The sequence below is a fragment of the Oryx dammah genome, unplaced genomic scaffold, assembly GCF_014754425.2.
Source record: "Oryx dammah isolate SB20612 unplaced genomic scaffold, SCBI_Odam_1.1 HiC_scaffold_11, whole genome shotgun sequence".
In the NCBI taxonomy this organism is placed as follows: Eukaryota; Metazoa; Chordata; class Mammalia; order Artiodactyla; family Bovidae; genus Oryx; species Oryx dammah.
In genome coordinates this window covers 42,336,031-42,350,510 of record NW_024070195.1, presented here as the reverse complement: position 1 = coordinate 42,350,510, position 14,480 = coordinate 42,336,031, and the positions used below count along the sequence as shown (strand labels likewise).

At 46.2% G+C, this 14,480-nt stretch overlaps 1 protein-coding gene across 1 annotated transcript in view; it reads right to left on the bottom strand.

Moving 5' to 3' along the window:
• Nucleotides 1-2,158: 2,158 nt before the first annotated feature.
• The window catches only part of NUDT3 (nudix hydrolase 3), a 113,373-nt gene continuing 101,051 nt past the window's right edge, over nucleotides 2,159-14,480 (bottom strand). The window contains exons 4-5 of the mRNA XM_040249075.1: nucleotides 14,174-14,258; nucleotides 2,159-10,092 (exon numbers count right to left, since the gene is read on the bottom strand). Coding sequence (XP_040105009.1) covers nucleotides 9,914-10,092; nucleotides 14,174-14,258 — 264 coding nt within the window. The 3' untranslated portion in view covers nucleotides 2,159-9,913. The remainder of the gene's footprint in view (nucleotides 10,093-14,173; nucleotides 14,259-14,480) is intronic.

The following is a 14,480-nucleotide window of genomic DNA, read 5'->3' as shown; positions in this document are numbered from 1 at the left end:
TAAACTTTTCACATCTCAAATGTGTCTGAAACCAGAAAGCAAATAATTCAATGGTTTATAGCAACAGAGTTTCTTGGGCACAATTACCAGGTCTCCAGAAAGAATGGGAGCTAGCCTGACTGGGGTTTGGGCAGGAATTCTACCAACTCAATCTGGCTTGTATGGTCAAAGCTGCTACCTCACAATAACAAACCATGTAGGAAGTGTGACACACTGGGCAGCGCTATCCCCAGTGCTGGTTCCAGTGATGTCAGAGCTGCGTTTGTGTTCTTTGAGCTAATTTCCTCTCATCACTCATGCTCAAGGTTTGGGGGCCTCCTGAGATTTCTCTCTTGCTTGCCCTCTTGCTCCAAGTCCTGCAGGCTATTAGGAGACTGGGCTGGAGTAAAATAATCCCAAAGTTTGTTACTTACCCTGAAAAAAATGAACAGTCAATGGGGACAGGTCACCTTTAGAATGGCCCATCATGGGACTTCCCTGGTGACCCACTAATTAAGAATCCACCTCCAGGGTACCCAGGTTTGATCCCTGGTCAGGGAACTAAGATCCACATACTGCAGGGCAGTGCACAAGCTCACATGCCACAACAAAGATTCCATTATGTCAAAACTAAGACCTGCTGCAGCCAAATAAAACAGAAAGAAAACGATCTGATGTGGTCAAGTGGAGCGTTTCCCCAGATCCCAAGTAGAGGTGGCCATTTGGTGGTTTCCTGCATATATCGCTTGCATCAGTGTTCATAGTTCATACCCTCATTGCACACACTAAATCTGGCAAAACAAAGGCTCCTTTGATAGGGGAAGGGAGGGTGATCAGCATGGGATAAAAAAGGCCTACAGAATCAGAATTTGAGGAGGAAAGGGTACTCTGATCAGTCGTTAGGAAATTTGCCCTGTGGTTGAATGAAGTCATCAGACTCCAATTGTTTAGCAACCAAATGACTGGCCACCCACACAGATAGCTGGTGCACTCAGGTACCTTGGTTTGACATTTCCCATCACATAAATGGGCCACTGGCACCTACACCTCAGTCTCTCACGAGTTAGATTCGTGTGAGTCTTGTCCTGGTAGTGACTCTGGTCACACAGACATCAGGTTTCTTGGCTTACAAACCTTGGCCAGTGGTGATGGTACCAGAGTTCCAGAGAGACCAGCTGTCCTCAGTAGCTAAACGTGTTTATCTGATGGTGACACACTGCTTATTCTTGTGTCTCCAGCCCTTGCTCCATTTCCAGGCCCACCCTCTGCGTCTGCATGACCTGGCATTACCACAAGCTTCTGGGCAGCTCCCTTCCAATCTCTCCTGCTGTCTCCTCAAACATGGCTGGTTCTACAAGACTGCCCTACTCAAGATCACTTCACATGTCTGCAGCCAAACTCCTTGACCTGGCTTTTGGGGGTTTTCCCTAATTTGGTCTTCTCATGCTTTACTTTTCATTACAGGCCCCTAATGCCCATCATCTATCTTTGGCCTAGCAGACAAAGTTCACTTCATGTTGCTCTCTCCCTGGCGACGCTCTGTCTGTTCTCTGCAAGTTCGACCAGTGTGCATCTTCAAAACACTGTTTCAGCCCTCCCTGACTCCACCACACCCAACTCCTGCTTCCACACAGGAGAGCACCTCTAGGTGTGGCTCACCTCTGTTTCCTCACGCCCCTTAGAACATCTGCTGGGGACTCCTTGGCACTGACTCCCTCTGCCTGTCCAGGCTTCACTTCATTCCTCACTTGAATTTCCTCAAGTTTCCTCAATTTCCTCTCCTGTGTGGAAGCAGGAGTTGTGTGTGGTGGAGTCAGGGAGGGCTGAAACAGTGTTTTGAAGATGCACACTGGTCGAACTTGCAGAGAACAGACAGGGTGTCGCCAGGGAGAGAGCAACATGAAGTGAACTTTGTCTGCTAGGCCAAAGATAGATGATGGGCATTAGGGGCCTGTAATGAAAAGTAAAGCATGAGAAGACCAAATTAGGGAAAACCCTCGAAAGCCAGGTCAAGGAGTTTGGCTGCAGACATGTGAAGTCAATCTTCCATGGGGCTACCTCTGATCTCTGGGGCAACTCTGAAGAATTCAGCAGAGGAGGGAGGGGGGGTCAAAATGAGACTGATGAGAAGGACTCGAGGAAAACTTCTAGAAAGAAGAGACCAGACATTAAGCAGGGATGTGTGAGAAATACTGGTTTTTATTGATTGGCACAATATTACAACCTACAATTCCAATGCCCTTCCCTCTCACACAGTTCAAGTGGAAAGAAAACTGATTAACACATAGAAAGGAACAGCACACTTACAGGTTAAAGCATTTGTTTTTACAAAAGGAGTGGGATGGAGGGGGGGGTTTTAGGGTTAATGCCAGGGCTCCATCTGGACTATGGGGGAGGGCTTTGCTGTCCTCTGCTGCCAGCATTACATGGGAGATACTTTAGTAAGGGGGCGGTTACACACGGCTGGCCGGTTATTACAGGGGGGAAGTGGGACTCGAATCTCAGAGTACCTGTCTTCTACTTTCTTTTTAGCCTTCCTCCACAACTGCCTGCACCCACAGGAAATAGGTGTGAAGGAAGCCGAAAAACGGCCTCCGAGAGAAAGGGAAGCAGGCAAACTCAGTTTCCTTCCACCTTCTCTGGACTGTCCCCCTCCCCTCGGCCCCTAAGAGCACTGAGAAGGCCTTCCTCGTGAACGCTGTGGAGAGACTGGGAGGAGGCCATGTCTGGCCTGGTAGCTCTGAGCGGGTAGAGAGGAAAACGTGATTTTCCATACAATACCAAGCAAGGTTATTTTGGAAATGAAAAAAAAAGGAAAATAAGACCATCCCCTGTGGGTTGAGAGCACTGAAGTCCCAGAGTGCACTGGGATTACAGTAAGGGCAATATTCCCAAAGCCCGTTCCACAACGAAGCTCCAGGCTCCTGGAGGTTAAGGGACCATAACCAACCTCTCCTCCAAACAGGCGCCTTTCCTTGGATTCCCCGGTTCTCTTGAGCTCATTCAATATTATTCTGCCACCTTTCCCCAGGATGTGAGGGCTCAGCTCATTGGTCCTTCCACTCTCTACCCCTTCTACAAATACTCAACACACTCCTCAATAGGTGACCCATTCTCCCTCTGCAGAATGGCCACTGAGGAACCAGCGATCACCGGGAAGGCTAAGCTGTCTGCTTTTCTGTGTGGTCCTGATGGAAGGAGACAAAAGCAGACTTCTGGTGGGGTCAGAACAGTCTGGTTTGGGTGCGTGGGTCCCTGGCTCTCTGTCTCAGCTCTGGAGCCTTGGTCATTTAAACTTCAGACAAAACATATATAAGCATGACTGGGGAGGGACAAATACTTTGTCCTTCAGAAAAAGTTAAACTCAACACATCTTGGCTACTTTGCCTCCATCCAAGGGGTTCCTTGGAAATACCTGTTAAACTTGGCCAAAGGGAGACCGCACCTGGACCTGGACCTAGGCTGCAACGGACACTTGCAACGAAAGGGAAGCAAGAGTGGAGTGGAGGTGGGCATGGTTAGGAAAACCCTCAAACAGGCCTTATGCTGCTTGAGACCATGCTCTGTGGCTCAGAGAACAGGACTGGGGCCTCACTGCTTCCTCAGAGCCCATTCCCTGCCAGGGCCAATGGGCAGGATGCGAGAAAGGTCCCTGAACTAAAGACTGGGCTCTTTATACAGAAGCAAGTATAAAGATGCTACTAACGGGAGGCCAGAGATGCCTGCTTTTCTGTGACAACATCCTTAAATGCTACTGCCTCCTCAAACACATGGCAAACTGTCTTCTCTTTCTCAAGACAGACGCACTGACATTTTACTTATTCTAACCACCAACTTTTCGTTCAATCATAAACCAGTCTGAATGCTTTCAGGCTATGAAACAATAAAAGCAGACCTGGCGTGTGCACAGCCGCACTCCACACTGTCTCTTTCACAAGTGGACCCGCTGGTTTTCTAACTACGAAACGCAGCACCATGCGGCTGCTGGGCCCTGAATGACCTTGCATGCCTGTGCCCTGGGCAGCACGCCTGTGCCCATGCACAGGCGAGTGACAGGGGCAGGTTCTCAGAGGCTAACAGAGCAGCAGAGGATCCAGCTAACGGAGGATTTTGGAGAAAGTCCCTTTGGGTTCTGAGCGAAAAATGCTCTCAGTCATGTGGGAGGCGGAAGGGCAAGTGTGGGTCTGTGCACGTGGCTCAGATACCTGCCACTCCCTCCCGTATCCAAGCTGTGTGCTGGCTGAGAGAGGGCCCTCAAAGTCCTCCCCTCCCCTCAGAGCTCTGGAAGCTCCCCACGACCCTAACGTCAGCCAGGCCCCTGTGGGGACCCTAGGTGGAGTAGGCCAACCTGTTCTGGTTCTGGGCTTCTCCACAGTCAGCCTGTACCTTCCCTGGCGTGAGTCGTATCTGTTATGCAAGACCAAGCCTTAACCCTGAAACGCTGTTTTCTACCCAATGGGACAGAAATGAGGTGCAAGAGGCTACATGGATCGACTGCTGCTCTAATTAGCACAAGGTGTTCAGAAGGCCAGGCTCATATCGGTATCACTTCCTGCAGGAATCTACAGTCAACCTCAATGGAGAAATGACTTCCTAAAGTGAGCCACTTACCCCATTCTACAGACGGGGGAGTCCCATCTCAAGGCCCAGCATCAGGACTGGGGTATCTTGCTTTTTTCCTGAGGAGTTCCAAAGCCTTAAGGTTTTGATCTTAATGCCTGCCTGGGATCTCAAGCCTGCAAAAGTGATGTTACTGTATTGCTGGAAAGTTCCTTGAAAAGTTCATCCCACAGATAACACAGTCCACAGATGATGGGCCATTTAGTAGGTAAGTGTTCCAGACGAGAATTTATGTTTCCCAACTCAAGGATTAATAGAATCTTCACCACTGGCCTGGTGGCAGTAGGGGTGGGAGGATGGGTAGCACATTGAAATGGAGATGAACCTGGAAAATGACAAGACTGCTGCCTTTTAGAGCCTATCTCCAGGGGGTTAAATGCCTTTTTTGCTGTTCTAGTGGCCCCTGTTTGGGGTTAAGAACTGGGAATGTAAACCAAAGGAAACCTATTTAACTAAACACCGGTCAGAGGAACAGAAGCAGTGACTTGCCAGCTCCTAGGTATTACCCTTGAGCACTTCCCTCTCCTGCAGAGGCCCTCCTGGGGCGCTCAGTTCCGAGTCAAGGCGGCTTTCCAGTGCACTCCCCGTGCCAGGTGGACAGTCCCACTCTCTAAGACAAGCTTGGGCTCACAAATCATCACGACGAACAAAGCTTCAGGGGAGGGACATGACTTTTCACTCCGAAAGCTTCATGCTGCAGAGACACACGAGATCCATCATGTGACTGCTGGCCTCAGCTCAAGCAGTCTGTTAGAATCAACACCAAATGGGATTCTTTCTTTCTGTATTTATTAATTTTTAAGAGGATTAGGAGGACAACAATTTGATTAATCTGAAGGTGAGACGTATCATTTTTTCAGATGGCCTGACTAGGCATTCCCCGTCCTGAAACGTTATCAAGCTAATGCAAAAACATTGTCAGAGCGTGAAGCTGCCCTTTCAGAGGCAGAAGTGGAAGGCTCCTGGCCTCCCAAGGAGAGTCTGCCTAAAAGCTCCAGGTTCCCAGGACTTGTGATGACCTCACAGGATGTAGTATAGTCTAAAGATTGCAGTATTTGGCAGTTCACAATTTACTTGAAAATCTAGAATGTCTCACTGCTTCAGGTGATATCTAAGGTGACCCGGAAAACACAGCTCTTGGTGATAGTGTGGACTCTGCTTCAAGCTCACCCCGAGCACAGAGACTGACTCTGGGGTACTTTCCCACCTACTTCAGGTGAAGGGGGTGCCCTGATGGAGCAAGGCTGGGACCACTAAGTCAAAGGCTGCACAGCCTTGTAGAAACAGGCTCCAACCCATCAGGGCTCAGAAGGAACAACTCCCACCCCAACTGGGCAGGACACACCACAAAGCCTCAGGAATGACCTTTTAAAGTCTTCAAGAACAAGAACCCGAGGAGCCGCCCGCATCACTGAATCCCCAACAATCTCCTATGCCTAGAACTGCCTGAGCTGACTGTCCTGCATGTCTCCTATTTTTGGAAAAGATATGGATGTACCTGTATTTGGGGGTCAAGATGAAGCTACACTAATTCCTGCTTCTCTCGAAGCAAAAATTTACCCCAATGTGGAGATTTCTCCAGGTTATTTTAGTTCTTAATCCACTGTTAACTAGGATGGTCTTAGAGAACACTTCGGAAATATTAAAAAATCATACAGTTGAGGCAAAAATCACATTGCAGTTATTAAATCCTTTTTGTAAACTAAACTAAACAAACAAAAAAATATGGCTCAGGCTAAGCTGTTTAAGAAAAAAAGATCAGGTGGGGAGATGAACAGAGGTGTTAATACAGCCCTGGATGGGAATGACAAACATGTTAAGCATGCAACGCACAACCAGGTTCAGCAGAAGACGCGTCTGGCTGAGGACATTTAGAAGCAGCCGCCAAAGAGGCACTGTATGAGGTGAAAAGAAAGGGGAAGAGGAAGCATGGTTTTGTGGGGAACTTTTCCTTCTAGAATTCAAGGTGACTTCCTCTAAGCGAGTCTGAGAGACTTTACATGGGCTGACTCCTAACATCGAAACCGAACTATTTCTCTGCCATGAAGCAACCTGACTATGTAGCAACAAGAGTACAAAAAAGTGCAAACACTCTCAGAGGGCAGTGACCCTCTCTACTCACCAAGGCCGCCGGCAGCAAGGACTCTAGGGCCTCTCTTTGTGTAGCTCTCACAACACAATGCTAGGGGCGGAAGCCCTGTGGCCAAGCCACTTCCCAGGCCTTGCTGCGCCTCCAGCAGGTAATACTTCCCCACCTCTGACCCCTCCAGATGGCCTCAGCTCAGACCCAGCAGTGCGGGAGCCCTCTTCACACAGGGCAGATAGGGCAGCAGACATTTGTAAAAACCGCAGTCAATCCTGCAACTTTTCCATCCTGTGATGTTTGCTGTGAGAAAAATCAAGACTTCTGTATCATGGGCTGCACTGTCCTAGAAGCTACAAAAAACCCAGTGTGGCTGACCCCTGGTAGTCCTTCTCTTTCTAACACACACACAGACACACACAGACACAGAGACACACAGAGTCCTGTTCCTCCCCCCCGAAAAATGTCATGATCTCACTGATGTTTCCCCAAGGGCTTCTAATTATGAACAAACTTAAATTTAAAAAATTCTATTGCTATCTTTCTCCATCTTGAGTATGGTGGACTCCAATGGACTCTCCAGTAATAGCCAGACTCTAAGACATGTCCATTCACTGTAAGAAAGAGACTTTATGTCTGCCCTGAACACAGGAAGGAATCTGTTTCTGCCAAGCCTGAAGAAGGTGAGTTCTTGCAGAATTAATGGCAAATCAGTGTTGTTGGAACATTCTGCAAGTAAGGTAAGCCTGGTGCTTTTCTCTGTTTTCTGTTTTGAGGGAGACAGAAAGGCTACTGCGACCATACGTCCAAGTAATTTATCACGACAGGGCTGTAACTACACATCAGGAGACAGCCATGGTGTTGATGGTGCCAGGGAGGGAAAAACACCAAGCCCCGATCATCAGAATCCCAGTGCAACAGACAAAAGCACCAGTTTCAACAATTCTGGTGTTGGACAAAGCCTCCTTTTGTCCACTGAGGAAGCAGCAACACGATCTCTCCAGCTAACTGCATTAATGGGATCTATTCACGACTGAAAAATACTTCTTGGCACAGTTCATGTTCCTGACCCAAAGACACCAACAACAATCCAAACTGGATTTTGTAGGGTAGCGTATTATTACACCAGCCCAGTGGAAACGTCAGATCACTAAAAACGCACAAATTATTATTAACACTAACACTGCAGTTCCTATTTCAGGAGTACTGATTGTTTTCCTGCAAAGCACTTTCTGTATCATAAAGGCAGAATTTATTTGGAAGACTGTGTTTTGGGGATTCTATTTAGTGATTAGTTGAATTTATTTTACAGTCCCTTTAGTTTATTTGGACAGATCCCCAGAATGCTCTAAATCAGGCGATAAGCAGCAGTGTGTTCATTTCAAGCAGAACACGGGGACAGTGAGTTGGCATTTAGACTCAAATCCCATGGTGCTTTCTATCCACTGGGACCCTTCTGTGGGGACGGGATTCCTTTCCCAGAGGTAGAGTGGTGCTAAGGAAACTGCCAGCCCCGCTTTTTGGCTCTGTGTTTTAAGACTGGGATCAGATGCAAACAGAATTGATAGCAAATTAAATTAGACGTTCCCCAAAACGCTGAACATTAAATGACCAGGCCTACCACATACACACATTTCTTTTAGCGGGAGGGAAGAACAAAAGTTTTTCAAAGTTTGAGTATTTATTAGACTTTTTAAATAAAGAGAACTACGATTTTAATTTCACATCTCAGCTGTGTTTTGATGAAGGAGATGCCACCAACAGTTTAGCAATAAACTCCTGTCCCAAAGCCAGGGGTTGATCAGGGTCCCCCCGCTTCACCCCCAGTCTCTGGACCCTTTTCTGCGCATTTGTCTGCTAAACAACACAACTGGCAAATGAAGCCAGCATCCAGCCATCAGTCTGCAGTGAGCCAATGCATTATGTAGCCTTCTTAGTAAGTGATTAAGCATTCTCCCATACCACTTCTCAGCAGATGATGGACCTTTCACATCCTGGTGGGAGATAAATTTAATATTTCTGAGCATGCGCCATGGTGCAATTACAAGTGCTATACCATTACAAAGACAAGCAAACATCTGAATTTTCCTCCTGTGTACTTTTCAGGAACGTAACATGGTTACTCAGAATGGGACAGGGCTGTGCAGCTGTGCCTGCCAAGCACAGCTGGATGGTTCGGGCACAAGGACCATGTCCAGCTCCGCGTGGTGTGAGGCATGGACGCACAGGGAGACAGGCCGCTGTCGGCGGTAAGTAGCATTATGGAAAAAACTCCAAACCAGCAGGAGAGAAACAGTGCCTGATGCTCCAGTTTTTTTGATAGTAATCCCAAGAATCCAGTTCAAATCCCTATTGTCAACATGTAGGGAGGAATTCAATTTCTAGCATTGTTTCTCCAGATCTGAGCTGAGGCCATTTGCTCCTGGCTTGGTAATAAAAAAGAAAATAGGTTTCTTCCTGTTTCTTTCTTGGTGTGGAAACACAGCTTCGAGAAGAGAAGGCATGAGTCCTGGGAGACTATGAAGTAGCTAAACCCTTCCCGGACCCTATGTAACTATACCAGCAACTGGGGAAAGGAGAGGGCGGGGAAACGCACCTAGCCACTAGCATCAAAAATGAAAAAGCAAATGAATTGTGAGGCTCTCCACTTCAGAAACACCCCGAATTTGAAAAATAAAACCTTGAAAAATTAAAACAAATGCCTCTTCTAAAAGCCATTTATTTACATATTATATGTCCAGTATATAATGTGTAGATAAACGCATCCTGTGGTGAAAATGACCAACCTACTGGACTGAACAGCACATCATGGGACAAATTCTTGAAAGGTTTCATCTCATAGTGGATATCTTTTAATTGGAAAAAAAAAAAAAAAAAAAATCTGGCCAGGGCTGGGATGAGACAAACAGGAACACTTCAGAACCCAAGGCAGAGGGAAGGCTGTTTGCCTCTTTAGAGAGTTGAAGGGGTGTGAAAAGGGAGAGACAGATCATGCACAAAAGTACTTACAAGTTACATACCCAACCCCCACCCCCTCAATAAAAAGAGAAGAAAAAGCCCCATCACTTAACACCAAACAGCAACATTATCAATAAACCCTTTCTCTGCTGCCCATCATGCCTTATTTGAAAGAGGAGGCCTGTGAGGAGAGGTGAAAGAGCAAGGGTGAGAGGGAAGACCTGCACTTCAGTCTCGTTTCCAATTTTCACTTCTCTTACAGGAAATCTTCAGTCATCTGATGCCCGGCATCGAGCTCTGAGCAGATACTGAGTATGTGGGGGCCACAAGCGGGGTGCCGTTGTTGGCTGAGTAGCCTTGCCTCAACGTTTCAAAATACGACGCCTGCACCGGTTTGTGACACTGCAGCACTCTTATGGCATCTTCTATTTTAAACCATTCCCGCTTCCTTCCTGTGGAGGCAGAGAGTGAAAGAAATTAGTGCAAAAGGGAAGTAGCAGCAGGTTCCTGATCCTGTAACTTTTGAGAAAAAGCAGGGAAAAAACCCACAGAAACTACTGTCATTAACGTTTTTCTTTTCTTTCTAAAAAGTTATTTATTTATTTATGGTTGCACTGGGTCTCGCTGCTGCGCGAGGGCTGTCTTCAGTTGCAGACAGTGCGGGTGATACTCTACTGCAGCGCAAAGGCTTCTCGTTGTGGCTGGTTCTCTTGCTGCAGCGGCTCCAAGGCATGCATGCTTCAGTAGCTATTCCAAGGCATGTGGAGTGTTCCTGGGCCAGGGATCAAACTCATGCTGCCTGCACTGGCAGGCAGATTCTTAACTGCTAGAACACCAGCAAAGTCCTTCTTTGCTTTTTTAAACTGAAGTATAAATGACCCACAGCACAGCGTATGAATTCCAGGTACACAACACAGTGATTCGATGTTTCTGTTGTTGTTCTTGTTGTTCAGGTGCTAAGTCGTGTACAACTCTTTGCAACCCCAAGGACTGCAGCATGCCAGGCTTCTCTGTATTTCACTATTTCCTGGAGTTTGCTCAAACTCATGTCCATTAAGTCGGTGACGCCATCCAACCATATCTCATCCTGCTGCTCCCTTCTCCTCGTGCCTTCGATCTTTCCCAGTAGCAGGGTCATTTCCAATGAGTTAGCCCTTCTCATCAGGTGACCTCCATCATAGCTCAATCAGTAAAGAATCTGTCTGCAATGCAGGACACTCAGGATCGATTCCTGGGTCTGGAAGATCCCCTGGAGAAGGAAATGGCAATCTACTCCAGTATTCTTGCCTGGAAAATCCCATGGATAGAGGCACCTGGCGGGCTACAGTCCATGGAGTCACAAGAGTCGGACACGACTTAGCAACTCAACCACCATCAACCACCACCACCATTATTAGGTGGCTGAAGTACTGGAGCTTCAGCTTCAACTTCAGTCCTTCCCATGAATATTTAGTGTTCATTTTCTTTATCACTGATATTTCTATATAGTACAAAAGAGCCAGAATGGTTATCAACATTTAATAAATACATTTTTCCTATTTTCTTTTCTAACAAGGGTGATGGAAGCACACTTTGTATGTGTCAAATACTATACAAATGCCTAATGCAAAAAATAGGTAAGAAATCTGAAAACTGAAGAACTGAGAGTAACGGTGTGAAAGTTGTACTCTACAAAGAACCACTGCTAGCTGTTTCTTCTCCAGCTCCTGGGCCTCTGGCCTTCCATGGCTGACACATTCGTGCCTGAAGCCCAGCCAGCATTCCCATCTCCCACAAAAGTAGACGAAGCTGATGCAGCTTCCAGAATTACTGGGATGGCTGACCTGTAACCAGGTATTTATTTTAAAAATCCTATCTGAGAGTGATATATCTGGGATTTCTGTGATTGTTTACTGGTTAAGAATCCACCTTGCAATGCAAAGGACACGAGTTTGATCCCTGATAGGGGAACTAAGATCCCACACGCAAAGGAGCAACGGAGCCCAAGAACCACAACTAGAGAGCCTGTGCGCCACAATAAAGATCCCACACAATGCAACTAAGACCCGGCACAGCCAAATATAAATAACTAAAAAAAAGAAAAAGATTCCTCATGCTGCCAAGCAACTAAGCCTGCGAGCCATGGCTACTGAGCCTGCGTGCTGCACCCAGTGGAGCCCGAGCGCCTGGAGCCCATGCTCCACAAGAGAGGACGCCGCAGGGAGACGCCCAAGCACAGCGACGAAGTGAAGCCCCCACTCGCTGCAACCAGAGAAGGCCTGGGCGCAGCAGTGAAGACCTAGCGCAGCCAAAAATAATAAAAAGAATGATGTATCTACAGTAAAGAAAATATTTTCTTAAAAAGAGGAAAACATAATCTCAACACAATCACTATTTTCAGCGTATTTCAAAAATTTTTTCAAATGCAAGTTTTAAAATTCTTTATTATTTTTTCTCTGACAAAGCTACCAAAAGATCATTGGTTAAAACTGGGAAAAACAGAAGCAAGCATAAAGAACAAGATAATTACCTGTAATCTTACAAACTAGAAGTAACTACTCTTAATACCTTAGTGCATTTGCTTATCTTTCACCTTATTTGAAAAAGACACAGCTATCTCAACAATTATAATTGGGATCACGCTTTAAGGTGCTCCAAATTCCTCGGAAGCCCTGATAGAGTGCTGCTGTTGGGAACATGGACGCTGATGCTAATCTGCTGGGCTCCAGTCACATCAAAGGCTCTAATCAGCCACGCAGGCTTGGGCAAGTTACTGAACCTCTGTGCCCCTCTTTCCTCCTCTATGAAACAGAGATAATCAACAGTACTTATCTCTCAAGTCTGCTGTGAGAGGTAATACGTAAAATGCCTAGCACACAGTACGTGCTGTAAGACAATGCGCTATTACTGTTGTTGTTGCTTCTTTCTCACTTCACACTGCTTCTTAAGCATTCTTCTCAGTATGACACGTAGTGGTTGTGTTACACTGTCTAGCATGGATGTAACGTCATTCACTTAACTATTTTTCCGCCACTGGACATCAATAGCCTGCTATTTTAATTACTATAAAGAATGCTACAGTTTTAAAAATCTGAACCTTATATGGCTAGGGACATGCACTGCCAAACAGCCTTCCAGGAAGGATGTGCTGACCCCCAGCCCTGCTTCTGTGCTGGAATGTCAGTTTCACCACACTCCTGCCAGCACTGTTAACTGTTTGTCACTGCCAGGTCTTCAGGTGAAAACCAGTACCTCATCTTTGCTTTCATTTCAAATTCCTATTTTGATGTAGTCTTAAATAGTATACACATAATTCTATACCCTGTTTTCATTCACCTACTCAGTCTCATAAGCACTTCTCCATGGTACACAGCTTTCATAAGTATGTATGTAACAGCTGCCTAACATTCCATCAGATGAATGGACCCTGGATCACTTGTCATTCACTGACCTGTATATTTTAAGACCCAATTTTTCACCTGAAAATGGCTTATGTGAAAAGGCTAACAGGCTTATTCCCTGTTAGCTATCTAAAACATATTTTAGATAGTTTTATTAGGGTCAATTCTCAGCAGGAGTACAGGTGACAGGCTTGTTTGGATGTTAATAGAGCAATGGTGCCTTAAAAATCAGTATCACAAGTGTACAACTCTGACCCAAGAGAGTAGTCTGAGGACAGGGCCTGCCATACCACACTCATCTCTGGCCCCAGCACCAGCTATCAAAGAGTCTATTTTTAATACCCCCTCACCAAATTTATTTATACTTAAGCTTACTGCATTCTTATCAAATACAAAGCAACTAAAAACTGAAAGGCCCTGAAATGTCCAGATCAACAGTGCTGAGAGGCACGATGGCGAAGCCATAAGTAAGTTCTATTTGCCAAATTTATAACAGAAATTAAATCAATTTTATGTTTTTCTATGCCTTTCCTTCAGAGCTCAAAGATTAAAACCATGAACCAATCATTAAATCACCTCACTTTTTAGGTCAAAAGATATATATACACACAACTGATCTGGGATCACTGGAAATGGCTCCTTAGGAGAAGAGGCGAGCTCACCTCAAGGGTAACACGAATGTAACCGGTAGTTTCCAGTTACTCCCACCATTCTGCCCCTACTACACAGCTCTGGAGGGAGGGCTCCCAACACTGAAGTCACAGTTTCCTCCAACAATGTGAATAAGCATCGCAAGAACAGCCGCAGTCCTGCTCTCACTGGGGGTCAGTGGCCAGCAGCAAGCCTAGCAATGTAGAGGCCACGATTAATATCTGCTTGGGAGGATCCAATTTGGTTTTAGAAAAATCCAATTCTGGTTTTATTTTTATGGGCCTTGTCTCTAATTGTTGACTATGCATCCAACTTCAGCTTCCTTTTAAACATTTAAAAATATAATAGTACTTTTCACAAGTTCAAAAACAGACATGCTTATTTAAACACATCCTTCTGTTATTTCTTTATCAGGCTCTCGCCTGTGGTTCTGGGTAAAGAGCTGCAGTGTGGCCAAGGCTGGTCGTGAGAGCTCTTGGGAGGCCATCTGGGGACAACTTACCAATGCTGACCGAGTCTTCCCAGTCTTCCAGCACTTCTGTGACAATGAGCACATAGACATACGTTCTATGCTTCCTCTCCTGGTTCTGAAGGGCAGAAAGAGAGGGACAGAGAGTCTTTCCTTAGAGAGCTGAGATTACATAAATGAAACAGAATCTACTGCATATGTCCAGAGAGCTCAGATCCAAGGACTCCTTTTACTTTTGTCGTCCGACAATCAGATACGGAATAGCGCCAGCTAGCCCACTGAAAACATGCCACGCTTGAATCAGAGGGTGAGCTCTTTGGCTGGGCTTCCAAAGCCAAGG